The sequence below is a fragment of the Equus caballus genome, chromosome 6 (assembly GCF_041296265.1).
Source record: "Equus caballus isolate H_3958 breed thoroughbred chromosome 6, TB-T2T, whole genome shotgun sequence".
NCBI classification, from domain to species: Eukaryota; Metazoa; Chordata; class Mammalia; order Perissodactyla; family Equidae; genus Equus; species Equus caballus.
In genome coordinates this window covers 89311145-89336411 of record NC_091689.1, presented here as the reverse complement: position 1 = coordinate 89336411, position 25267 = coordinate 89311145, and the positions used below count along the sequence as shown (strand labels likewise).

The window sequence follows — 25267 nt, the reverse complement described above, 5'->3', positions numbered from 1 at the left end:
GTTTGAGTGGGGCCTAGGAATATCCATTTTAATACATCTACCCTGCTGATTCTGATCAGATTGTATAAATATTTCTGGAATTACTGATAGGATCCAGTTTATCATAATCAAATAAGCCTTTTCTCATTTCTTATCTCAAAGGGATAGCATTTCTCTCAAGTCCATCATTTTCTTCATAAGCTGTCATTTTCCCAGAGATGACATCATCATTCTTCTAAAGAAGTTATTATAAATATTGGTCACCTTTGCTGGAGGGACCAAGCACTGACGTGTGTTCTCTCTATGGAAAGCCATTGAAGAAATTTAAAGCACAGCGAGGGGGTCAGATTTGCTGTTTGAAAGTGTCACTCTGGCTTTTGTGTGGAGAATGGCTTGGAGGTGTCAGGAGGGCGGTTTGTGGGGGGAGATGAAGAGGAGACCAGAAGTGATGACAGCACTGTCCCGCCTCAGTGCAGCTCTGTCATGTTACTCAACGGTGATCAGAAGCAAAACTCAAGTCAGATGGCTTGCAATCAATTGCTGGCTCTTCCTTTTGCTAGGTTTGTGACCTTGGGCAAGTTTCTGTTTGTCTGTCTGTGTTTCCTCACCTATAAAATGAGAATAATAGTAGCAGCAACTCATAGGGTCCTTGTGAGGCTCTGGAGAGAGAATACACGTAAAACCATCCGGGATACACTGAGTACTGGGTGACCCTGAGCCGTGGTCGTGGTGGTGACGATCATTCATTCAGCTAAAACTTAAGGAATAAATGAACAGGGCCAGCTCTGCTTTAGTGCTGGGAACGCAGCAGTGAACAGAGCAGGCAAACTCCCTCTTGTCATGAAGCTTCCATTCCATTGAGGGACGAGAAAGACAAATGAGCAAACACTTGGAAAGGAGAGAAGACTTGAGCTTGTTGATAAATGCTGGGAAGAAGGATGGACAGAGGGGTAGAGCAGTCTGACGGGGGCCTTGGATGCTGTCAGGAAAGGCTTTTTGAATATTTCGCAAATCCTGCCATGTGCTGGGTACTGTTTTAGAGTCGAGGTTCAACGAAACAGACAGAAATCCCTGCCCTTGTGGTGCTGACACTCTTGTGCAAGGAGAGAGATAAAAGTAAAACGAGGGCTGTGGTCAGAGGGATAAGTGCTGGGAGGAAAGGAAAGCAGAGAGTGCTGTGTGTGGTGGGAGACGGTTCACAGTTTTCAGTGGGAATGTGCCAAGGGACGGACGCACTAGGAAGGCGACACTTGAATCAGGGCCTGATGTGGGGGAGGGGGTCATCCCCTTAAGCCTCGCCAGCCCTGTCCAGGCCCGTCTTACCTTGTACACGTAGCTGTTACACGGTCATGAAATGATTTTGTTTGTATTTTTCTTCCGAACTAGACTAGAGACCTCTGTGGCTGAGCCCTCTTCTCCCCGGCATTTAATGCAGGTATATGGCATACAGTTGGTGTGTAATTAGTGAACGCATTAAAGAATATTTATGGAACAGCCACGTGCACTTAGCATAATTCAGCCTATAAACTGAGTCTAAACTAATGGCTAAAGATTTACAGTGGGGACAAAGCATACTTACGTTTTACTTGTGTTCAACTGTGTGTGCTTGGTAAAAAAAATAATAATTAATTATAACAATAGCAATAATAATAATTAAAAGAAAGAAAAAAGACCAAGAGAAGTAGTTTAAGTAGCGTCAGGATTCAGCTCTCCACTCTAGCCAGCGAGCACATGCCCCGGAGTGTGTGGGAAATGAAAGTGTGTGGGGAATAAAAGCCCCCTTTTCTATTTGCCTTTCTAAGCGTGAATGTCTCGGCCCACCAAGGATGACTTTGGTCTTCAGGGAGACAGGATTTTCATAACCCTTGTGCCCAGCACACATGTGAACTACTTCATCAGGTCCTGAGCTAAAAATTCAAAATACGAAACAGCAAGAACATCAACAAAACACTGAAGGAAAAACTGGCCCTATAGAACTCATTGAGAAGAGGGGAGAGGGAGGGAGGGAGGGGAGGAGATGGGGTGAGAGAGTATGTCCATATAACAGTATGTTGCCAGTGTGTTAATGGCTCTTCCAGGGTGTGTTCATGATAGGTGGTTTTCCCCCATCCACTGGCTTTGGAACCTAATGCCGTGTGGGATGTGGTTCTGTGATACCATGTGCCCTCCTGTACTGGAGATGCTTTGGGGGTGCAGGAAAGTATGAGAGTCACGCTCTTCCCTCAGAGGTTTGTATGCTCCTGAGAACTGTCCTGGGTGGTAGGCAATTCATGTGGCATGAACAATAGTGTAAAATTCTGAGAAGGGTGGTGACTTTTCCTTTCTTCGGTTTTGAAACTCCCACAAGTACAGTGTGTATACTTCTCCCATGGCATTTGTCACAAGTCTCGTTCCAGGATAGGACTCATGTCTTACTGAGCTTTTGGTCCCCCAGCAGCCCAGCCAGTCTCTGGCACATAGGAGGTGCTCATTAAATATCTGAGTGGACGAGAGATCATGGGCCCTTGGGCGCTAGTGGAGAGATCTGGGCTGGGGATGTGTCTTGTCTCACTCTAATGACCTGTCTGACCTCAGGCAGAGTTAATTAGCTCTCCTTTGTTTATCTGTAAAAACAGTGTAAGATGTCTGCCCGGCTATCTCCTCTGGTTCCGGTGAAGGATCAAATGGCATAAGGTACATGAAAGGGCTCTGAAAAGTGTGAGCAGCAGCAGCTGCTCCTGTTACACTTGCCGTGGGCTTAGCAGAGGAGCCAGGACTGGAGGCAGTGGGCCAAGGAGGATTCTTGAACAGGAGGGTTGCAGGAATCAGATACATTATCCTGGCGGCAGTAGATGAGGGACGGAGGAGAACTTTGCAGTTGGGGTGAATTTTTAGGAAGACTTTTGCTCTCTGCAAATAGTTCAAAAAGATTGGTGAGCACTCATTTATAATTAATAACTGAACAACCTTTCTAGCCTGAGGGCTTGTGTACCCTATACAGTGGATTCTGAGCTGCTCACAGTGCCCAATGGACCACCTACTATGTTAAGTGCTGGGGAGCAGATTAAAATAGGACTTGGCCTCTGCCCTCAAGGGGCTTTGAGTAAAGAATAACAGGGGAAAACAGGCCATGGAGAGATGCTCCCAGTGGGATGACGCTCTGGATGCTAGTGAGATGCCTGGGGCTGTCCTGTGCAGAGGATGGGTGTGGTTTCAGTGTGTGTAGAGTGTGAGAGTGAAGAGAAGGAAGGAGGCTTGGGTAAGCTGCTAGGGATCAGCTTAGGTGGTTTACATGTTTGGGGAAGTAAAGGACTTTTTCTTTAAGCAGGAGAATGAAATGACTACATTTCAATTAAGCACAGCATCAGCTTCTGTCCTTTTTTCAAGTAGTCATTAAACAATGTTCATTTTCCAAATCAAGTGCCATAAAGACAAACAGAAAATGTAATTTTGGTAATTAACAGTTATTGGCTTGCCACATACCTGCTATCCATCCGTCCTTAGAACTGTTCTGTGCTCTGAGCCCTGCTGTATATTAGTGCCACGTCTCTTTTTTCCACAAAAGGAAACTGGCCGTGGGGTGGTAGTCCTCTGAGCGTTGACTTCGGTATAATGAAAAGAGTGGGGTTGAATTAGTGGTTAGAAATTGGATCTGCAGTATTCTGTTACCTAGATACTGAACACAGCACCTTATTAAGTGGGAATTGCATTCTTAAGCATACATTTCTCATTACATTCCAAAAATCAGACTATTAAAAAAATAAGTTTGGGAGATAGTGATTTCAGAGACTGTTGCTTGTTGCATGGCATAGAGTTTATTTAAATAACTCATCAAACTCAATTTATAACTTTTAAAACATACTGATATTTTAATAGGTCACAGCTCGGAGACAAAGTTGCACATAGGGAAGGCAAATGTTACATAGGTTTTCAAGTGATGATGTAGCCAAGTAATTTCATAACCAAGCAGTAAAGCTCAGTTAGTTGCTTTTTTTAAACCACAGCATATATAAGTCAGTATTTGAAAGGAGGTCACCAGCTTGTCATATTAATTAAGGAAGTTGGGAAGAAGCTTTCTCCAAAATTGGAACTAACGTTTCTGGGGAATCAGCGAGCTTTGTTCTGATTAAGTGGACACAGACCATATCCCATCTTTACCCACATCTGGGTATAGATGTGCCCATGGAACTTGACCACCTTACTGAAAAAATTGTCCCAGAATGTATGTTCAACTGATATGGATAAATGCACTAGTGTCTTCAGACGCAAAGGACGTTGCATTAGGGGCTACAGCCTTAACCAGTGCAAACAAGCCAGATGTTATTCTGTTTAATGAAATACTCTCGTGAAGCGCGAGTCTTACAAAATAAACTCGTAAACATCTTACTATGATAAGTTATCGTCTTGTGTTGGATTTTAAAATGTTTATATATGATTTGCACATAAAAGAGAGTTTACTGTACACAGAGCTGTATTTGTGACAAACAAACTGTCTTAAGTTTATTTTCGCATTTAATCATAAACCGGTCCCCAGAATACAAGTTTGCGAGGCTTTTGAATTCTCCATTCATAATGACTGTATTCGAAACCCAGATTTGTGATCATGTCACAGCTCTTTGAACCCGTCAGGAATTTCCCACTGCTGTTAGATCAGGAACAGAATCCTTCTCGAGACGTGATGCCCTGCGTGATCTGAGTCTTCCTTTCCTGTGGAGCCTTCTCCAGACTCAGTCCTCACTGGTAGGAATGTGCCAGCTTGTTCCTGCCTCGGGTCTGTTTGCGCAGGCTTTTCCCTTTGCCTGGAATTCTCACTCCCCCAACTTTTGTTAAGTCAAACTTAGCTTTCCCCCCAGACACTTTCATGTGTCCTTTATTTATGTCATCTACTTATTATCATACACGCAGTCACATTTTTCAGTGGCATATTTGTGATTCTTTAATGTCCATTTTCCCCTCTGCAATGAAACTTCATAAAAGCTGACATCATGGCTGTTTTTATCCCATTGTAACCCCAGCAGTGGCACAGAGCCTGGCACATCGTGGACACAGGATACGTGTTTGTTAGGTGAATGACCGCATGGATAGCCCAGTCCAAATTAGTGTATTTACCTAATTGTAGGAAAAACTGTTCAGCTAACCTTTCTGCTCCTGCCCCTTCTGGCACACTTAAAATTTTCATTAATAAAACTTGCTTTTTCCAAGGTAACAGCATTCTTAGATTTGGCTCAGTGAGCACTGGGCAGCTTTTTTCATGGTGGTTCTTGGAGCCCATAAAGTTGACCCTCATCCCTTGAACTTGAACTTGCAGGATCGCTTGTCACAGAAACTCCTGCATTACCAATGTTTATTCTGAACCGACCCCATCTTTCAGCCTTTCCCTTAACTTTGTTCTAGCCTTTGAAGTATCAGGTACAACTTCTGCCAGAGACTTCTCTGTGCAAAGTGAAGCTTCTGCTGCCAAGACAGACAAAGCAATAAAGTTACAGCCAGTTGCTTTTCATGATCCGGGTGGCAAGATTCAACATGTGTCTCTGTCCTGGCCTACTTACTTGTCCTCCTTCTCTTCCTTGTTTGAGTATCTCTCCTATCTTGCATAGACCAGAGGTTCAGGGCTCTAGTTGGGTAGAGAGACCAAAAAACAAGGAAACAGGCCTCTAACCAGTACCACCCCTTCTTTCTCTGGCTGAAAATTGCTTAGGTACTAAATTCAAACCATGAAAGGATAGGCAATTATAAATACAAGCACCTCCTTTCTAACACTTCACGTCACCTGCCTGGCGGCCTCCCTCCCTCTCTGCGATGCTTTGGCCAGTGGACAGAGCAGTCTCCGGAGTGAGGTTGAAGGCGCAATGAAATAGTAAGGTAATGTGCATGCTGCAAGTACCGTACAGCGCAGGATAAGCATATCATTCGACTGTCAGTTTTACTCTACATGAGCAGTTTTAAATGTTTTTATGATAAAATGAACATATGGAGTAGAGTCAAAATGAGCATAATTTTTTAGGAAAAATAAGGTACTTGTTGAGGTTAGTCACTGTTTGCCATGTGGTCCTGCGTGCAGCATCGGCTAGGAGTAGAGAGCTGTCTTCCTTAAAGGTGAATGGATCTTCAGAGAATCGAGAGGGTAGCTGATTGATTGGTCAACCCCTCTTTCTCCTCTTCTCCTCCTCCTGTCTTTCTTGCTTTCTCTTCCTCACCACCATCCCCATGTAAGTATCAAGAAAAAGGTGAGGGGAATTAGAAACAGCTTGCTGTATTATATAACTGGTCATAACCCATCTTTTGGTTAGTTTTGACTGTCTGCATGCAAGCCTAGTAACTTAGAATCAGAAGAGATGTTTCTCTCTGTGGAGAAATCTCTGGAAGAGAGGTTATCCAGCCTCCCCTGAGCACTTACAGGGACAGAAGCTCACTTCTTGGGGAGGAGCCATTCCACTGTGAGGAGTTCTAATTGCTGGGATTTTTAATCTGTTAACCTGAGCTCTGCCCTTCTGCATCTTCTCCCTGTTGTCCTAGATCTGTGTGCTGGGGAGAACAGTGCCTTCTATTTTCTGCATAATAATACTTACAAGTCTTAAAATATAAGGTTTTCTTAAAGCCTTCTCTTCTCCTGGCTCAAATTCCGTATCCCATTTCTTACGTGACATGGGGTCTAGACCAGTGCAGTCCAGCAGTACTTTCTGCGATGATGGAAATGTTCTGTATCTGTGCTGTCCACTATAGTAGCCACTAGACACATGGAAAGGGAACCCTTGAAATGTGGCTGGTGTGACTGAGGAATTGAATTTTAACTTAATGTAAATAGCCACATGCCCCTGGTGGCTGTTGTCCTGGACCCTGCGAGGTCTAGATCCTCAGTCTTCCCCTCACACGCCTCGCCTAACGTGACAGTGTAAAATATGGGGCCCAGAGCAAGATATTTGAGATGTGGTCTAATACGGAATATGAAGGCATCATCTCTCTTGACCAGAAGCTTGGACATTAATGAAGTTTAAGATTATATTAGCATTTTGAGGACCCTGTTGTATTACTGGTTCATATTGAGTTGTGGTCAGCTGAAATCTGTAAGTCTATTGTCGTTTTCATAAGAATTACTTTCAAATAGGCCTTTTAAAATGATTGATTGAAAATTGAAAACACTGCCTTATTCCAGCTTAATTTTTCTGATTGCTTCTAGACTATCATTTTACGTTGAGAGGGTTGGGATCATGATTCATCTAACGGATGAGTTATAGTTCTGTGGCATCTGCACTTGGTTATTCGTGTCTCTCTCCATATTCCTGCAAATGTTGACAGCCCAGGGCCGCAGGCAGACCCAGCAGCAGCTTCTTCCCTGAAGTTCCGTGCCAGGCTGTGAATAAAGACTAGGGATGTGAACTCAACTTGCCTGTATGACCATCACCACCACCTTTTCTATGTCTTATTCCCAAGGAGAAGTTAAATACTTGATGAAATCAAGACATTCTCTGTCTGTGAGGTTCTTAGCCCATTGGTCTGTGAACCATATCGGAGAATAAAATGGCATTAATTTGGCCTGATGTGTTCGCACAGAAGTAATTCTCTGTATGATTACTATTTATTAATTTGAAGTTCAGAATAATGATGTCATGTTTTCTGATTCAAACTATCACCTTAAGTGAAAATTCTTTATGGAAGCTAATTTGCGGTTAAAATCTCATATACAAATCTAAGTTGGATGATTTTTCAATTAAAAAAATTACAGTAACTTTTTTGAGGGAAGGTTTTGCAGTTTATTATGGATTTTGGAGAAAAATTGATTTTATTCATTGATTCGATTTCTGTTGAAGACTTCTTATTAAGCATGGTGAACTGAATGCACTCATTTGACTCTGTTCCTCCCTAAAACCCCTTAAAATACAAGTAAAGGAACAAAAAAATGCACACTGACAGGAACAAAGGAAATAGGAGAGGAGACAGTCCAAACGAAAGATGTCGTAAAAATTTTGCAAGCAAACGGATAAATTGTGACTGACTTGAAGGAGAGGAAAGTGAAGTGGATTGAAGCGGAAGCAAACAGCGTTTTGCTGCAGACGCTCGGGCTAGTTTGGGACTTCACGGCCTGTAAGGGTGACGGAGCAGAGGAGGACTGGAAATGGGGGCTGGGTTCAAACTCTTTCAGCACGATCAGTCAGACCTCCAGCTTCCTCCACCGGGTTCCTCCTCCACAGCTCCGAGCCCAGTGACTGCCCCCCCGAGGCGGGCAGAAGACTGGAGAGTCACTCCCTGGAGAGCTGAAACGGAAAACCCCTGGAATTTGGGCCACAGGCCCAGCTGGGTAAGGGGTAGGGATTGAGGGCAACATATTCTGCCATCAGGGAAATTAAGTCAGGTCTGAATACTGAGGGCCACCCCTGCCCCCAGCTGATTTTCCCGTTGGCCCTCCCAGACACCGGCAGTTACGCTGACCCTGCTAGACAGGACATTGGAGGGTTTGACTGAGAAGATGTAGAGAGCCCATCATGAAACAGGTCCCCGCTCACCACCTGGGATGAGAATCACCAGGCAACACGTCCGTTCCATGCACAGCCCTCAGTCAGCTATTGAGGGCTGCTTTTTGTTAACTGTGAACAAATAGCCAGTGATCGCCAGACTTTTAAAGAAGTTTCTAACAGCGAAGTCAGAGTCTGAAACATGAGCAAAGGGAACCAGAGCCAACGGAAGGAGAGGGAACTTCAGAACCACCTAATATCTCTGGAGAGAGAAGAGAGATGTTGTAGCTACAAAATAAGAAAAGGAAGGTGAAAAATAATGATAAAAAGGAATATTCAGAAAATAAGGAGGAACTCTTGGAAGTTAAAAATATAGCAACAGACACTTCAAGAAGGTCATAGAAGAAGTGTTGGAAGAAAGTTGAAAAACTCTCAAAAGAAGAACCAGAAGACAAAGTGATGGAAAACCAGAGAGGAAAAAAATGAGAAAAGAGGACGATCAGGTGGGAAGTCTAGCGCCATCTAATTGGAATTCCACAAAGACACCTGTGGAACTAAGAGGGAGGAAATTATCAAAGATACCAAAAAATTTCCCAGAGCCAAGAAACTCACGTTTCTAGGTTGAAAGGCCCTAGGGAGTGCCTGCAAATGAAAAAAGATAAGACAGACTACTGTGCAACTTCAGAATAGCAGGAGCGAAGAGAAGCTCTGAGAGGAGGAAAAAATTAAAACACAAAGCAGGTCCCCTGGAAAGATTGACATGCTTCTCCAGGTGTGCCCCCAGCAGTGTCAGCATCACCTGGGAACCTGGTAGAAATGCAGATTCTCAGGTCCCACCCAGACCTGCTGACCGAGGAACCCTGAGGGTGGGGCTTAACAGTCTGTGCTTCAGGAAGCCCCTGCCCTTCAATTCTGATGCCAGCTGAAGTTTGAGAAACACTGGAATGGAGAATCAGAACGGCCTCTGCCTCCTCAAACTTACACCTGTGAGTGCTGTGACAGAGTGAAACAATGTCTGCGAACCACAGGGGAAAATCATTTCTAAACTCTGTATGCACGCAAACTGTCAATCCTATAAAGACATTTCCAAACATGAAAAAAAAAAAACCCACTTCCACGCTTGGTTTCTTGGAAAGCTAATGGAGGATACGCTCCAGGGAAATGAGAGAGTAAACCAAGGAAGAGGAAGACTGAGCAGCCAGGCAGTGGGACTCCAACAGAAGAAAGAGGTGAAATCCCTCCCAAAGTGAGGCCAGGTTCTGGAAGAGGCTGTAGTTTTTACATGATGGTTGTATGAAGCCTCTGGAGCAAATCTGGTCACTCGCAGTGTTTGTCATCCAGTTCCAGAATCACAACTCCTTAGAGCTGAGAAATCATTCCATTCCATTTCCTCCCATTGACAGATGAGAAAATCAAGATTCACCAAGTGTGGTAGATCAAGACAGAGAACCAGGAACAGAATCACAGTCTCCTTGCTGGGGAGCTGTGGTTTGAATTGCTGCTTCAAAGGGATCCTACTTTTAACGAGTAGATTAATGGAATCACAGTTTTTTGTAGCCTTTTCTGGATGGCGGCTCTAATGACCATAGCATTTTCTGATGTACCTGTGTGTCTTGAGCCACGGTTCAGATAACTCCTTACGAGCCAATCTGAAGCTTGACCTGGAGTTCCGGGACTAATCAGGATTCCTTAGTCACTTGAGGCTCTTGAGCCCATTCATTGAATCCTGAGTTCTGGGGGACCTAAGGTGAATTAGAAGTTCTCTCCACTCGCAGTAAATCACAAGCTAGTGGGGACAATCAAACCCACAGCTTCACCACAGCAGCTGTCTGGCATGTGAAAACGGCCCTGGAAGGCTCTCCCTCGAAGGAGAGGCAGGGAACATGTTTAAATCTTACTAAATTAGAGTAGAGTTAGTTTTTGTAAATAATTAATTTATTTCAGATTAAAAGGATTGTTCAGTAAGGATCTTCTTTAGCGTCCTAAATTAAGGGACTTCCACATAAATTTCTCTTTACATAAAGGACTAAATTGAATTTACACTTGGGGATCAAAAAGGGTTGTTTTGTATGTGGTATGAATGGATTTTTAGCCCATATTTCTTTTTGTGTTTTTAACGTGTTATAATTGGCACATAAATAGGGACTGATTCTTGTAGGACCTCTGTATTAAATCGTTGTGGCCATTTTTATCATGATTCTGATCCTAAAAGATCATCATATTTTATGTTGACCTGGCTTTTACCAGAAGAACTGACTCATTGCCCCTTCCAGTGGCTCATTTGCTGCTTAGTTAGTATCATTAATTCTTAATCAAGAATCTTTCTCCTTGCAACAGATTCCCCAATTGGCTTTATTCTTTGATGCCACAGTAGCAGTGGACCAGTCTAAACATGTGTTCGTTTAATGAAACTTCTTAATTATCTTTTTAGAAAAAAGATGAGCAGAGACAGTTTATTTTTATCTGCTTGGGAGAGGTTCTGTGCTTGCCAAGTCTCTCTTAAAAGAAGCCTAGTATTATGGGGTGTTAGTTATTCCAGCCAAGGTGGTTTTCAGGGAAGCTTTTTTGGGGGAGTGGGTTATTGTTGGAAATGTAAGCGACCTTTAACATGTTTGCAAAATGCAGTGTTTTCTTTAACAACTTCTAATTCCTTTATAAGTGGTGCTCAACTGGTTGCTTGCAAGTTATATCTAGAAATCAGTATTCCCTTGGGGCCCGGCCGACGGTCCCAGTCAATACGGTTAATATGCCGGCTCTTGGGTTGTATGGAATGACCACGGATTCAGCAATTTGTTAGCTGCAACAGCTGAATTGACTTAGGGGATGTGGTTACAGTAATGCATTCTGAGAAAAGAGGGCATTGCAACATTTAAAAAAATGGTTTCAAATTAAATTTCACTGCACACACCATCTCTACACGGAAAATGCCACATGCACATTCCTTCTCTAAGTAGCCAAGATTGCATGTCTTTACACATCACAGCTGCAAAGCCTTAAGCTACCTGTTATCTTGTGCAACAAGTAGAAGACAGTGCAAACTATTGACAGGTATTTCTTATTCTTCAAGAAGCTGCAGTTTAATTGGTTCAGGAATTCCAGTGTGAAAAAACCTGATATTCTGGTTCCTCACTAACAAAGAATATTTCACTCTGTGACTCTCCTTCCAGACTCTGGAAATAAACTAAGACCATTTATATATCCACTTAAGAGTGCATGAAGTTCTTTTGAGACTCTCAGGCTTTCTGGAGATCACAGTGAGTCAAAAAGTGGAACCGCTCGTTGTCATAGCAAGCAGTCCTGTCACTAACCTCATAAATTATTAATTTAGCCCAGGTTTACATTTAGTGCAGGTGTTCAGAGTATCAGAACAAACAAGCACATTTCTTGTATATGGGAATAACACATTTGTCCATTTTCCTGCTGGTTACAGACACATGAAATCGTCAGTACTGAGCTGTTCTCAGGAGCCATCTCACTCCTGAGCAAGAGGGAACCCTAGTGTGCGCTCCGCGCTTTGGAAGGCCTCCTGTACCAGCGACACACAGCACAGTGGTGACAGAGGGAATGGGACTCCAGTAGTGCTGAACTGGGTCCCCAGAGGCTGCAGAGCTGGAAACTGAGCTTGTATATTGGGAGGAGAAGAGCACAGTGTGCGCCCTGGGAAACCAGAAGAAGAGTGGTGCTTCACCCCAAAGTGGGCATCTAGGCAGATGGTCACCATTACCCCGACGCACCATCGTCTGTCCTCTGTGCCTCCCAGATGCTCCTGCACCTGGTCTTGCCTGCCCCCTTCCCAGTCTTTCCCCTCACTGCCGCAGCCTTTCTAAGATGCACATCTCTACAGTCACCCCACCATTTGAAATCCTCCATCCTCCTCCCCTTACTTAATCTTGAGATAAAGCCCAGATGCCTAACGTGGTTTACAGGGCCCCACTTGACCTGCTCTCATCTCCTCCCAGCTCTACGCTATCTTCACACTCTGGGGACCGCTCCCATTTGCCGGCTGGTTCTCCTCCACTAGAATTTAAGCTCTGTGAGGTCAGGGACCACATCCTTCTTGTTCATTGTTAGATCTTCAGCACTCTAAAGAGCAAATATTGTTGTACGGAAATGGCAAGTCATGTTTGCTGCTGCATTTTAAAGGTATTTGGCAAAGAAGGCTGAAGAGTGAAGTTGGCAACCAAGTGAAACCATTATTGTTGGGCCTGAGAAGCCAAAGCTGAAATACCTGGGAATCCTGTTTTTTCTGTGGCCTCATAGAAACCTGGGGCAACCATCTTCATTCCTACTGACCAAGCTCCTGGGGACAAGTCCACAAGGGACTAATTATGCTTGACCTCAGCAATGATTTGACCGTGGAACACCTTGTACTGTCAACAAACATAGATGACCAAAATATTCGTAGTCCTTAAGATTGATTTGCACAAGGCTGAAACGCCTTCCAGTACATACAGTACCATATTGTGATGTTTGAACAATGGAAAGATGGCCTTTCCACATTAACTTAAGTTTAACGGAAAAAAGTATTCACACAGTTTTGTTTTTTAAAGCATTGCACATTTCCTGCCAAAACCATTAATTAAGTGCAATACTTTTAATGTATTCATCAATTTTGGCATTTATCCATATTTGGAGAAAAATGAAAGCTAGAGTTGAATTGAACCTTTGTCTCCTAGAAGTAGCTATTTATGACCCATTCTGTTATGAAATATGTTTATTTTGAGGGTTTTAGGTGATTAAAAAGATTGTTTTATCTAATTATTAATGTAGTTGTATCCTTTTATTTTTAACCCTTCTTTAAAGGGTTTGCTTTTGATATAAAGCAAATTTTTTTAAACTGGTATGTATCAGGTGGTTATCTGCTAGTTTAGTCTGAGAGCTAATATGAGACTGGTATTGGGTTTAATTCACTTCCATTAGGACAGAGTTACCATTTTGTGATACAGGGACTGTTCTCCTGGCAGTTGTAAGGGATTTTTGTGCTGGGAAACATTGCTCACAAAGACGGCAGTGTCCACGCTCCATCGCTAACTGAGCACTTTCACACTGCAATTTAGGAGGTGTGCAGTTCAGGAAATTGCTGGCTTTGGCTGGAGCGTACTTTAACTGCAAGGAAAATTTTATTCGTCACTCAAGTAATTGGCAGTTTTAATACCTTGTTCATAATTACCTTATAAACAAACGAATATATAAACCAAAGATTGTATGGCCTGTAATCTAACTCGTAGCCTTATTTGACCAACGTGATAGACACCTGTGGGTCTCCGGCTCCCTCTCACAAAAAACCAATTTGCTCCATTTATTGCAAAACCTATAGCTGAGCGTTTTCTTTTGTTGTTGTTAAATGTAAGTGTAGCTGTACTCGCCCCAGACAGCCTTGGGGCCCAAACCAGATGCCGAGTTTGATGGGAGGTAGTGGCTAGGGCCGGGGGGCGGGGGCTGGAGAGGGGGGTACTTCAGGGTTACTCTGCTGTCTGTGGGAGGACATCCTGGTAATGCACACATTTGGGTTATGTAGTTAAGAGAACATTTTTGTCCCCGAGAGTGTGGTTTTGTTTAACCCACACACCCTGACCCTAAGGCCTTGTGGCTTGTCTCTGGGACTAAATCCATCTCCGGGACCTAGAAATTGACTAATTGTCTCACTTGCATTACCCTGTACCTCACAGCTAGATCAAGGAGTTTAGACACTGGCGGATCCAGATGTGGGAAATGGTCACAATCAGAGGTCATGGCTGACTTGACTCTAAACAAAGTCTGTAAGGCTTTATGGGAATCTGAGGGGCTTGATATTTGTGACTTGCACATAGGATTGCTAACCCTTTTTTGTTTTTTTAGCCTTACTATTATCACAGACAAATTTGCCTCTTAAGATATATATTGCCTATGCTTGTTACCTTGTGTAGGATTACTTCAAAAAATGGGGTTAAGGTTCTTGGATGATTTGCATCAAAAAAGATGATTCCCCATGGTCCTTAAAAGTAACCTGTGGAGGCTTTTAATATTTTGAGAAGTTGTGTTAGTTTGTTGTTGTTTCAATAGAAAACGTACAGCCTGTTTTCTCCACTCATTGTTCGTTCTTGTGGGGAAAGCAGCGCCTGACGTTTGCACACGTTTAGGAAGTCAGTCTTCTACTCTGGTGGATCCCAAACACGTGCAAAGCCCTAAGGGTCCCTCTTATCTACCTGGGGTGTGAGCACAGACTGGGGGACCCTGTTTCCAGGGCGCCCTTAGTGTTGGCATATTGACGGCTCAGTGAGCCACTGTGTATTCCCACGCTGGTGTGAAACCAGAAGGTCAGCGTTCTTGCAAGAGCGGGAGGTGGCAGGCCTTTCTGGAGGTGCATCTCCACGGAAGAACTTAATTTCCAAAGTATGTTTGAAACGGAATGCTGTGAAACAGCCTTCATGGATTGCTTTGGGACCAAATGGGTACTCTGCGAGGTGGCTTGGGAATGCTTGGACTCATTTGGTTAGAAGCCCTAGTTTCCTGGTGTTTTGTACTATCTACACCAGAGAAGTGTCCTTGAGTAAATGGCATAATCTAGGAAAAATGCTGGGCACAGGGCTTGGGGTCTAATCTGTCCTCAACTTGATTAGATTCCACACAGATTCTGAGCCAGAGGGGCGGAGACCTCTCCCTGCTTGGAAGGGGCTCCCAGTGTGGCGGGAAGACTGCCAGGGTGGGTGCTGTGTCAGGATGCAGCACAGGATTTTGTGAAAAGCCTAAGAGTGTACCTAACTCAGGAACCTCTGAGATGGTGAGAGGCCTGAGAGTTATCATAAGGCAGACGAGCTGGAGAAACTCAACGCACCATAGAAATCCACATTGGTAGGGAAGGAAACACGTAGGAGATATATTTATTTTCTAAGTTTTCTCATTAAATGAAGGTTAGCTACATTAAACTAATATCAGTTTAATTCCTGTTTGCTAGCAAGATGCTCATTTAATGCTGAATTTCCCCTTGGAAGCTGTTGTATTGATGACCTTTTAAGGACCTTGACATGGCCCCTTTTTTGTTTTTTCCTTTGTGGTCTAGTGGAGTGCTCACCAATAGGACTTCCACAATGGCGGACATGTTCTGTATGTGCACTGTCCCGTTTGACAGCCATGAGGCGTATGTGGCTATTAAGAACCTGAAATATAGCTACTGTGACTCGGGAACTTAATTTTAATTAATTTAAATTTAAAGAGCCACATGTGGCTACAATGTTGGACATCATGGTCTGGTGTTTGACTGTTAATGTCAAAATTATTAAAATCTGGTTTCCCCTGGGGTTATTTAGACTGGGCTGCTCTTATGTAATACTTTTATAACGTTCAGAGCCCTGGAGAGTATCCACTGGTTTTGAAGACTATGGCGATGCATTGGCACTTTCTGTTTCTGAAAGAAATATTTGTGTATTTCTTAAAGAAAAAGCATTACTTTAAAAAAGCCCCGATCTGATGAGTATGTTGAGTTCATTGGCACCTGTAGTGTGGTTACTTTTCAAGAGAAGAATTAGAAATAGATTAGGAATCAAGAAGAAGGAATAGGGAAGTTACACATCAGTGCCTGGAATGCCAACTTGGCACTAGGCATTTCACATACTATTCAATAAAATGATAAAGAAGAGGGACTGTTAACAAAATCACAGAAAGAAAAATCAAACCGTTTAAGTGCATAGTGTTTATAATAACCACAGCTGTTCAACACACCCATATTTATGTAGGAATATTTTTCACATATTCTAATTATTTACTATTTAATGCAAAATCAAAGTGAGTAAAGAGTTGCTATTTAACTTTTAAAAGTACTGTTTAGAGCAATCAGTTTTCCGTATTTCTGAAGAACAAGTGAGGAATAGAAAATATTTTTCATGTTTTGGATTGTTGTACCATGAACCCTGTTGTGACCTGTGCTATCCTTCAATTCCAGAGCTGGAAACAGGATTGTCGAAATATTACCTGAACATCTGAAACAATTTCAATCCCTCGAAACTTTGGACCTGAGCAGCAATAATATTTCAGAGCTTAAAACTGCGTTTCCACCTTTACAACTCAAATATCTGTAAGTCAGGTTTTCTTTAACAAAAATTTTCACCTATGCTGAAAATACCATGTTATAATAAGAAAAATCAACTTTAAGATATATCAAACTCTGCCTGTTTTACTGCTGATGGATCAAAAATGTGACTTTCTTATCTTACTGACTTGTAATTTGCTGTAAGCCTGAATAACTACAGTCTTCATTTTATTCTTACACTTTTGAATTAAAAAAAATTAGACATCCTTTGGTAGAAAAACTATAGGGTGAAAAGTGCATCTTCTTGAAAAGTAATCAAAATTAAGCCAGTTGTGTTTCATTAATAAATGAATTTCATAAAAAGTGGATACGTATCTCTAACAAATGTTTGTCACCTTCAAATATTCCGGTATGTGTGGATCATACAGTATTGGTCCACAAGGATCTAAAGAGTAATTATTTTAGGTGTCCATCGTTACAAATGATAGGTTCTCTGGAGATTCTTTATAATACAGAAAATGCACGCGCTTCCACTTCCAAGGAAACCAGAAAGAGACGCTCATCTTTAAACTTCCAACAGGTATATCAACAGCAACCGAGTCACGTCCATGGAACCTGGGTATTTTGATAATTTGGCCAACACGCTCCTGGTGTTGAAGCTGAACAGGAACCGAATCGCAGCCATCCCACCCAAGATGTTTAGACTGCCCCAGCTGCAGCACCTGTGAGTAAAATGCCCTCTTAGATGTTTCCTCACCTCCTCTAAACATTTGGAGTCTGTCCCCAAAAACCTACAGTGTGGCAAAAGGAGTTTAGAAGCAAGGACGTGGCCGGCTTCCCTTTGAGAGCTGGAGTTGTGGAATCTCCGAATCAGAACGAGCTTTGAAAGTCACCTAGTGCAGGCTCCTGCCTGACGAGGCACGTTGGATTGTTACTGAAAGAGTCAACAGTGTAATCATTGAACGGTCTCCGTACAAAGGCGTCATTGTGGCACTGAAGAAATTATGGGGACTCTCAACAGCTGTGGTTTATGAGAATAATACTGACAACTCCAGGAGGCTCTGATAGCTTAAGTGGCTGTAAAGAACTGTCTCGTTAATAATGGTAGAATGATCTGTGAACAGGCTCCTGCAGTATGGTGGTTTTCAACCTCAGCTGCACATTACAGACACTTGGGGAGCTTTCAAAAATCCCAGTGCCCAGGCCACACCCTAGAGCAATTATATTAGACCTTCTGGGGGTAAGAGCCAGGCTTCAGTAATTTTTAAAATGCCCCAGGTGATTCCAGTGTGCAACCAAGGTTGAGAACGACTGCCTTAAAGAGAAAGTATTAAACATAAGATTGTGAAAAGGAGGAACCACCTTTTGTAAGCAGCTGGAACAGGATAAACTTGACAGCCCTACTCTTAAATAGACCTCATGTTTTAACAGGACTTTCACTATTCTCATGCTGGATAATTTAAAAACAAATATTAATTCATTTGCTTCTATACTGATGGACACCAGTTTAGAAATTAAAGTGTGGTTTCAATATTTTATTATTCCAAAAATACGTCACACTTTGCAGAAGGAAATTTACACTGCTAATAAATCGAAATGCTTCTCAGTAAAAAAGTTTAGAAATTCAAAACATTCTGTGTAATTTAACACTGGCTGGTTTAACTATATTATAGTAATGTCACATTTTATTACCACCTCCAGAATTTGTCATATAAGCTGACCGTTTAACTGTAATTTTCAATGCAGGGAGCTGAACCGAAACAAGATTAAAAATATAGATGGACTCACGTTCCAAGGGCTTGGTGCTCTGAAGTCTCTGAAAATGCAAAGAAATGGAGTGACAAAGCTGATGGATGGTGCTTTTTGGGGGCTGAGCAACATGGAAATCTTGTAAGTTGGGTTCTCCCAGTTCCTGCTCAGGTCGTATGATCGTAGATGGCTCAGTGAACATTCAATAGCTTTTATTTGAAATTCTATGTTAAAATCGCATCATTTACCATCTTATTTATAATTTAATATTTAGTTTTATTTCATTATTTAATGTGACTGAGAATTTATAAGCACCTGGTATTTTTTTGCTGATGTCTTTCTGTAACAAAAGCTAAGCAGTCACAATGGGAACATGGAGTAGGTTGTAATCAGGTGTCCCCTTTGAAGAGAAGGGATAGTGAACTTTTGATCCTGCTTTTATTTCTTATGGTAAATGTAGGCAGCTGGACCATAACAACCTGACGGAGGTTACCAAGGGCTGGCTTTACGGCCTGCTGATGCTGCAGGAGCTTCATCTCAGCCAAAATGCCATCAGCAGGATCAGCCCCGATGCCTGGGAGTTCTGCCAGAAACTCAGTGAGCTGTGAGTTGCCTTTCTTCTCTTCAGGTTTGAGAGCTGCGATCATGCCAGAGCATGAGCTTCTTGCCACTGATCTGTGAAATTTTCATAACAAAGTTTCCAAGGTGACAGCTCTTTTCACATGCAACCCAGTCATATTTTTATTGTGATAAGTTGAAGCCAGCTCTGCTGTTTCAGGTCTGTGGCACATGGGCTAAAGCAATGACGGTTATTTTCAAAGAAAGAGAATGTTTTTTATTTAATTACCAGGATTAGTAATGTTTACCTGTGTGTTATTAAGAAGGCAGTCTTAAAATAAGGATTATTGTGGTTTACATATATTATCTGTTTTTTGGAAAACAAACTAGTATGTTGCACTGTAAAATAAAAGCTGTTATTTGTTTTTTGTTCCTTTTTTCTTTACAGGGACCTAACTTTCAATCACTTGTCGAGGTTGGATGATTCTAGCTTCCTGGGCCTGAGCTTACTAAATACACTGCACATCGGAAACAACAAAGTGAGCTACATCGCTGATTGTGCCTTCCGGGGCCTTTCCAGTTTAAAGACTTTGTAAGTTACACATTTTTCTCCCCATCCATGAACCTAATTGGTTCCTAAATGTGCCCACTTTTCTCCCAGCAGATTTCCTTTGTTGTGAAGGAAATGTGTGCAGCCTCAGAAGTAGTGTCTTAATCTTTCCCAGATCAGTTTGATTAAAATCCGTCCATTTCATCCATATGTGTTTCTTAAAGGGATTACAAAGGACAGTGATCAGATTGTTTGGGTGATTACAGTTGGCCTTCTCAGGATCTCCAGGAAGTTGGTAACTGCTCAAGAGGGAAGCAGTTTCAAATCCACTAATTTTTCTTTCTAAAATGCAGATTAAAAATTACCCCAAGTGAAATGATATACAAAGGGCAGCAGAGGAAGATGGCCGTTGATCGTACTGGTTATATCCAGACTTGATCTCTGTCCTGAGAAAGAAGAGGGAATTGGATTAATTGACCTTGGAGAAATCTCTCCAATGTTCGTTTTAATATTGTGCAGTGGGCCCTTGATTTCTGCACTGTCAGAAACTTTTGCTCCGTTCCCTATTTGAAGCATTACATAATTGAAGGACATGCTGTATGCTTTGGCCAACTCCTGCTTGTGTGGTTGGAGCAGTGGTTTTAAAGTTTAACGTACTTTTCAGACTATTCAAGTCTTTCAGAATTTAGTCATGTTGATAGAGGAATTAATAGGGCCAGAGTCAACTGTCCTGATTTGGGGTAAAACCTTGAAATGTTATGGGGGGAGGAGGGCAAGGGTGTAAGAGGTATGTTGGAGAGAGAAAGAGTTTTCTATTCTTTTGAAAGGGGTGGAGACGATGTGGGGAATTAGGAGGAATTTATTACAAATTATATGCCACCTGGGTGGTGATCTTAGACTTCTGAGCGTATCTCTAAAGAGAAGGCTTGTGTCTTGTGTTCGGTACCTGGTACTAGTTTCAGTAACATTCCTCTTCTTAATTAGGGACCTGAAGAACAATGAAATCTCCTGGACTATTGAAGACATGAACGGTGCTTTCTCTGGGCTCGACAAACTGAGGCGGCTGTGAGTATGGCCTCACTCCCTGACCTAAACGTTTTGTTTTGTCATTGGAGTCAGTCCCACAAGTTGATGTCTTGAAGAGTTTAGAAATAGGTGCTTAATCTGGGTGCTACCCTTTGTCATTTCCCCAAATGAGAGCTGTTGTCTAGGAGGATGGCTTTTCTCCCTGGGGTACAGTGGTTTTCTGCAACACTTTGGTTAGGTTAAGCTTATTTTAATAGCGAGAGAATTTTAAATTGTTCTGAGTGCTTAGACTGTTGGGATTATCATTTTGTAAAGTTAGTGTACCTACTAAGTTCAACATTCTGAAACTTTCGATGTTGCCTTCTGCTCAGAGGAATTATTAAATGAGGTGATCCAGTGTCCGCTGATAATACTGCAGTAGGGTTCAAGCAATATAAGGTAAAAATATGCTTATATTAGCCATAAAATGGCCTCGTAGATGACTGGATTCTGGTCTTCCAATTGACTTACACATGGCCCTAAACTCCTGTGGAGGGGAGGGAGGGCAAGGAGAGAGTCTCCACCATGATCTGCCTGTTTCTTAGAGTTCTGAGACAGCTTTCTTGGAATAAAGTTTCTTCCTCCCCCTAAAAAGACTGAAGATCAGTGCCTTAGTTTAGCCATCAGAGGAATTTATCGAATACCTATTTTTGCTGTGTTCTCTGTTGAATGCTTTGAAAACCATGCTGCACTGTATGACTGAAATGGACGGCATGGGTATGTTTTTACAGGATGTATCGTTTAATTGAAGGAAATAAAATGATTCACAAAGGATTTAAAAAGCAGTGCTTTTCATGAGAATTCCACCTCAGGATGGCTTTTTAACTGTTCCAATGTAATTTTCTTTTTTTTCTAGAATCCTCCAGGGAAACCGGATTCGATCTATTACCAAAAAAGCCTTCACTGGTTTGGATGCATTGGAACATCTGTGAGTAGCTGAATTTAGTCACCCTAAACGTTATTAGAGATTGTTATCGACTCGTGTGATAAAAGATAAACTAGAATGTAGTTTTATTGGTATCCTCTCAGTACCATAAATTATATTTACACGTCTACCTGTCCTCTACCTACTTAGCTCCCTACCTACCTACCTACCCATCCATCCATCTATCCATCTACCTACCTATCCATCCATCTATCCATCCATCCATCTATCCACATCTGTATGGAAGGATGCAGCTACATATTTTCCTTTGCATTTAAGGACATCGCTACCTTGCATTATTGGGTTTTCCTTAGTTATTTTTCTCAAGTAGTGATATATTGAGAAAGAACCCTGTCAGTTACTGTGCATCTACCACATGTCAGGCATTATGCCAGGTATTTATATGTATTGTCTCATTTAATCCTCATGAGAAAACTATTCAACAGCTATTATTACCTTTATTTTAAGTTAAGAAGTGGTCGTTCTGAGGGTTCGTTGATTCCATTGGACACTTAAGGAGACTTAGATTTTAAAGATCAAAAAAAGGCAATTCCCACAGTCCTTGACTGTGACATTAGGAGGGTACTAACACTACCTGGAGAACTGTTGTTCGTTCTTTGTTGCTGTTGTTTATAAAACAGGCAACCAACCTCACCCCTTTGTTCTTCTTCTTGTTCTCTTTGCTGATAACCCATTGGTTAGCAACTGGCCGGATCAGCCTGAAGCCAGGGCTGCCTCTGCTTTCACAGTGTCCCTGCTTCACGCGAGCTCAGGTCTCACAGGCCCTACCTGCTCCCCTCGGTAACTCTGGCACACATTTTTGAAATGACATTTAGGGGCTCAAATATTTTCAGCCCCTAGCAGAGCAAGCTAGCCGCCCTCGGTAGGAGTCAGTCCTGCATGAGCACCGAGCCAGCCAGCTGCTCAGAACCCTGGGCATGTGTGTTACACTTGTACAGTGAAGGTGCAGAGTGATGTAAAACATAGGCCCTCTGTATTAAGGCACGCTTGCAGCCAGAGATTTTAATATCCATTAACTTGGATGAAAGAAGGTCTCATGTAAAATACGTATTTGGTTTGTACCCTGGCCTGAGCTGTTGTCTCCTGAGCTGTGGCTCCCTTGTGTCGTGTTCTGCCGTGCCTGTCAGTGTGAGGGAGGCTGGGATTGTAGACATACGGACAGTGCGCCGTTCAGGTGCTGGGGAGATGACTCTGCAAAGCGGCAACTGGCAGGGCGGACCTGTATTGCTGGACTTTCTGAAACAAATTATTTTCAAAGGGAAACGAGCCAAAAGGGTTTGTCATCTGACCCATTCCATTTCTGGGAAAGTGGAATTAGTGTATCAGTGGAGAATTAACCTCTGCTTCAATTTTCTAAACCTTCTCGACTCTGGCAGCCTCTTTCCCTGCCCACGTTTGGTACCTCATTCTGTCTTCTGCTACTTGTCTCACTCAAAATCCCTTTCTGTGCTCTGACCCCGGTAAGGAAGAGCAGAGCAGGAATCATGTGGAGAGTCCTTTCATTCACACTGCTTGTAACTCCTAGTTAAAAATAAAATTGGCCCAGAGTATTCTCTCATTTTATAAATGTCCTGCCTGAAGTGTTTGTTTGTTTTAACAAGTACATCTTGTCTGAACACCTTACTGCCTCTCCTGTGTGTGGCAGAATAGAGTAGTGACTGAGGGCATGTTTTTTGGTTTTCTTTTTTTTTTTTTTGAGGAAGATTAGCCTTGAGCTAATATCTGCTGCCCATCCTCCTCTTTTTGCTGAGGAAGACTGGCCCTGAGCTAACATCCATGCCCATCTTCCTCTACTTTATATGTGGGACGCCTGCCACAGCATGGCTTGACAAGTGGTGCCATGTCTGCACCCGGGATCCGAACTGGCGAACCCCAGGCCGGCCACCAAAGTGGAATGTGCTAACTTAACCGCCACGCCATTGGGCTGGCCCCATGAGTTTTGAAATTGAAAGTAATTGAGTTCAAATCTTAGTTGCTCCTTTCATGTCAAGCAAGGTAGTAATACCATCTTCTTTTGGGTTGCTGTGAGGACTAAATTTAATAATATGTATGTAAATATGAATCACTTAGCATAGTGCATATCATAAAAGGTATTTATACATGATGGTTTTTTAAAAGCATAATTACGAGGAATTTTATTTGCATATTTAGAAGTTAGTAATGGTTACTATTTTGAATAATGAGAAATACAATAAAATAATACAGCAGAACACCTTAGGCCCTTATGCATCAAATAACCTGTCCATGGTGATGAGAAGGGAATCCATCTCACTGTAGCAGAGCCAGCCTCGGGTACAGATATCCTTGTTCTTCAGTCAATCCAGGCTTCCTTATGGGTTCTTGCAGAGTCACACCATTTGTGTGTTTCAGCACATGGAGTATTTGGTGAATGGGTTTGGCAGTGTGGGCCCAGGCTTTGCCTGAAGGCACGCAATGACCATAATTTGCTCTAATGTATTTGATTTGGTTGTTTTTCAGAGACCTGAGTGACAATGCAATCATGTCATTACAAGGCAATGCATTTTCACAAATGAAGAAACTTCAACAATTGTAAGCTCTTTTTTTCCTTCCAAGAGTTTGAAATAAAGCATGGAGGGGGAAACCATCATGGGGTGTGTCATCCTAGATTATCTACGACAAGGGTCTAACATATTCTTAACATTACTTAATCTTTATGCCAGAAAGCAAAAGGAGTTGGTTATTTGCTCTCTTTGCTGAAAAGAGGAGTTCCTTTTTCTTTCTGTTATGAATTTGCAATTTGAATTTGTGGGACCTAGTATAGCGCGGTGCCTAATCCTAGCGACGCGTTTTCAGTAGACAGGTATTTTTGCTATGTCAGCACTTCCAGCTCAGTAGGTCGGTAAGAACCACAGCAACAAGCCGTGCGAGTTGCATTTCTTGCATTTTAAGATGGACTCTAGCGTATTTATTACATGGGATGTATGTATTTGGTTTCCACATTCATTGCTTTGTTAATATTTACTTGACTTTAGTTTACTTGTAGAAATCTGCATTTCATACAAAACAAATTGAATGTAATTACTCTCCCCAGGCATTTAAATACATCAAGCCTTTTGTGCGACTGCCAACTAAAATGGCTCCCACAGTGGGTGGCGGAAAACAACTTTCAGAGCTTTGTGAGTGCCAGTTGTGCCCATCCTCAGCTGCTGAAGGGAAGGAGTATTTTTGCCGTTAGCCCAGATGGCTTTGTGTGTGGTAAGTATAACTATTGCCTTTGCCTTTTATTAAGGCCTCTTTTTTTTTTTTCTCCCATTTGTACAAATAATGGTTTTGAATAAATTTATATTCTCTTAATAAAGCTTTTATTTCTGCAGAGGTAGATGAAAATGGATCTGTAGTTGGCTGACTGTTTTAATTTTACAGATGAGAAAGAGAGTTTTCTAAGAGTTTTTCGTCTTTGTTCTGGCATCAGGGTGGTTTGCTGGAAAGAGAATGATTTTGGGTCTTGGGAGGATTGAAGGACAGTCCAGCCCTTCTACTTAAATCCCTGAAATCTCCGCCTCTGCTCCTGTGAAATGGGAGCTCTGCTCTCCACTCTTCCCAGCTCCGAAGGTTGTTGAGAGACTCGTGTGAGCTCAGTGAAGAGACCTCACAAAGCCCTGTGCACATGCTGTTTATGTGGAGTAGAAAGAGACAATTACTAGCCGGTGATTTATAGGCTGCTAAAAATTTTACTATGGGTGGGTAAAGCATTACAAGTAATAAAGAGTTTGAGTTTATTATAAATATATATAAGGTCCATCATCTTAGCATCCAAGCCTCTCAGCATTTCAGACCTGCTCACCCAGCCTGCACCCAGCTGGTGAACAGACATGGACTGAACCCCAGCGCTCACCTCCCGGTGCAGCCTCCTGTCTCGTACATACCCTGCTGCTTCCTGGTCACTGCCGTGGAGACGGCTGTACAAACAAATGTGCATCTAGGACGTGAAATCAAAATATGCTTGAATTTAAGCATATGTGTTA

The 25267-nt window shown here is 42.4% G+C and overlaps 1 protein-coding gene across 4 annotated transcripts in view; it reads left to right on the top strand.

Moving 5' to 3' along the window:
• LRIG3 (leucine rich repeats and immunoglobulin like domains 3) overlaps positions 1 to 25267 on the top strand; it is a 45436-nt gene that overhangs the window by 10040 nt on the left and 10129 nt on the right. For all 4 annotated transcript variants that reach the window (XM_070270305.1, XM_070270304.1, XM_023643904.2 and 1 more), the window contains 9 exons: positions 16327 to 16458; positions 16994 to 17137; positions 18160 to 18303; positions 18623 to 18766; positions 19169 to 19312; positions 20255 to 20335; positions 21192 to 21263; positions 23760 to 23831; positions 24334 to 24497. In XM_070270305.1, the coding sequence (XP_070126406.1) occupies positions 16327 to 16458; positions 16994 to 17137; positions 18160 to 18303; positions 18623 to 18766; positions 19169 to 19312; positions 20255 to 20335; positions 21192 to 21263; positions 23760 to 23831; positions 24334 to 24497 (1097 nt within the window). The remainder of the gene's footprint in view (positions 1 to 16326; positions 16459 to 16993; positions 17138 to 18159; positions 18304 to 18622; positions 18767 to 19168; positions 19313 to 20254; positions 20336 to 21191; positions 21264 to 23759; positions 23832 to 24333; positions 24498 to 25267) is intronic.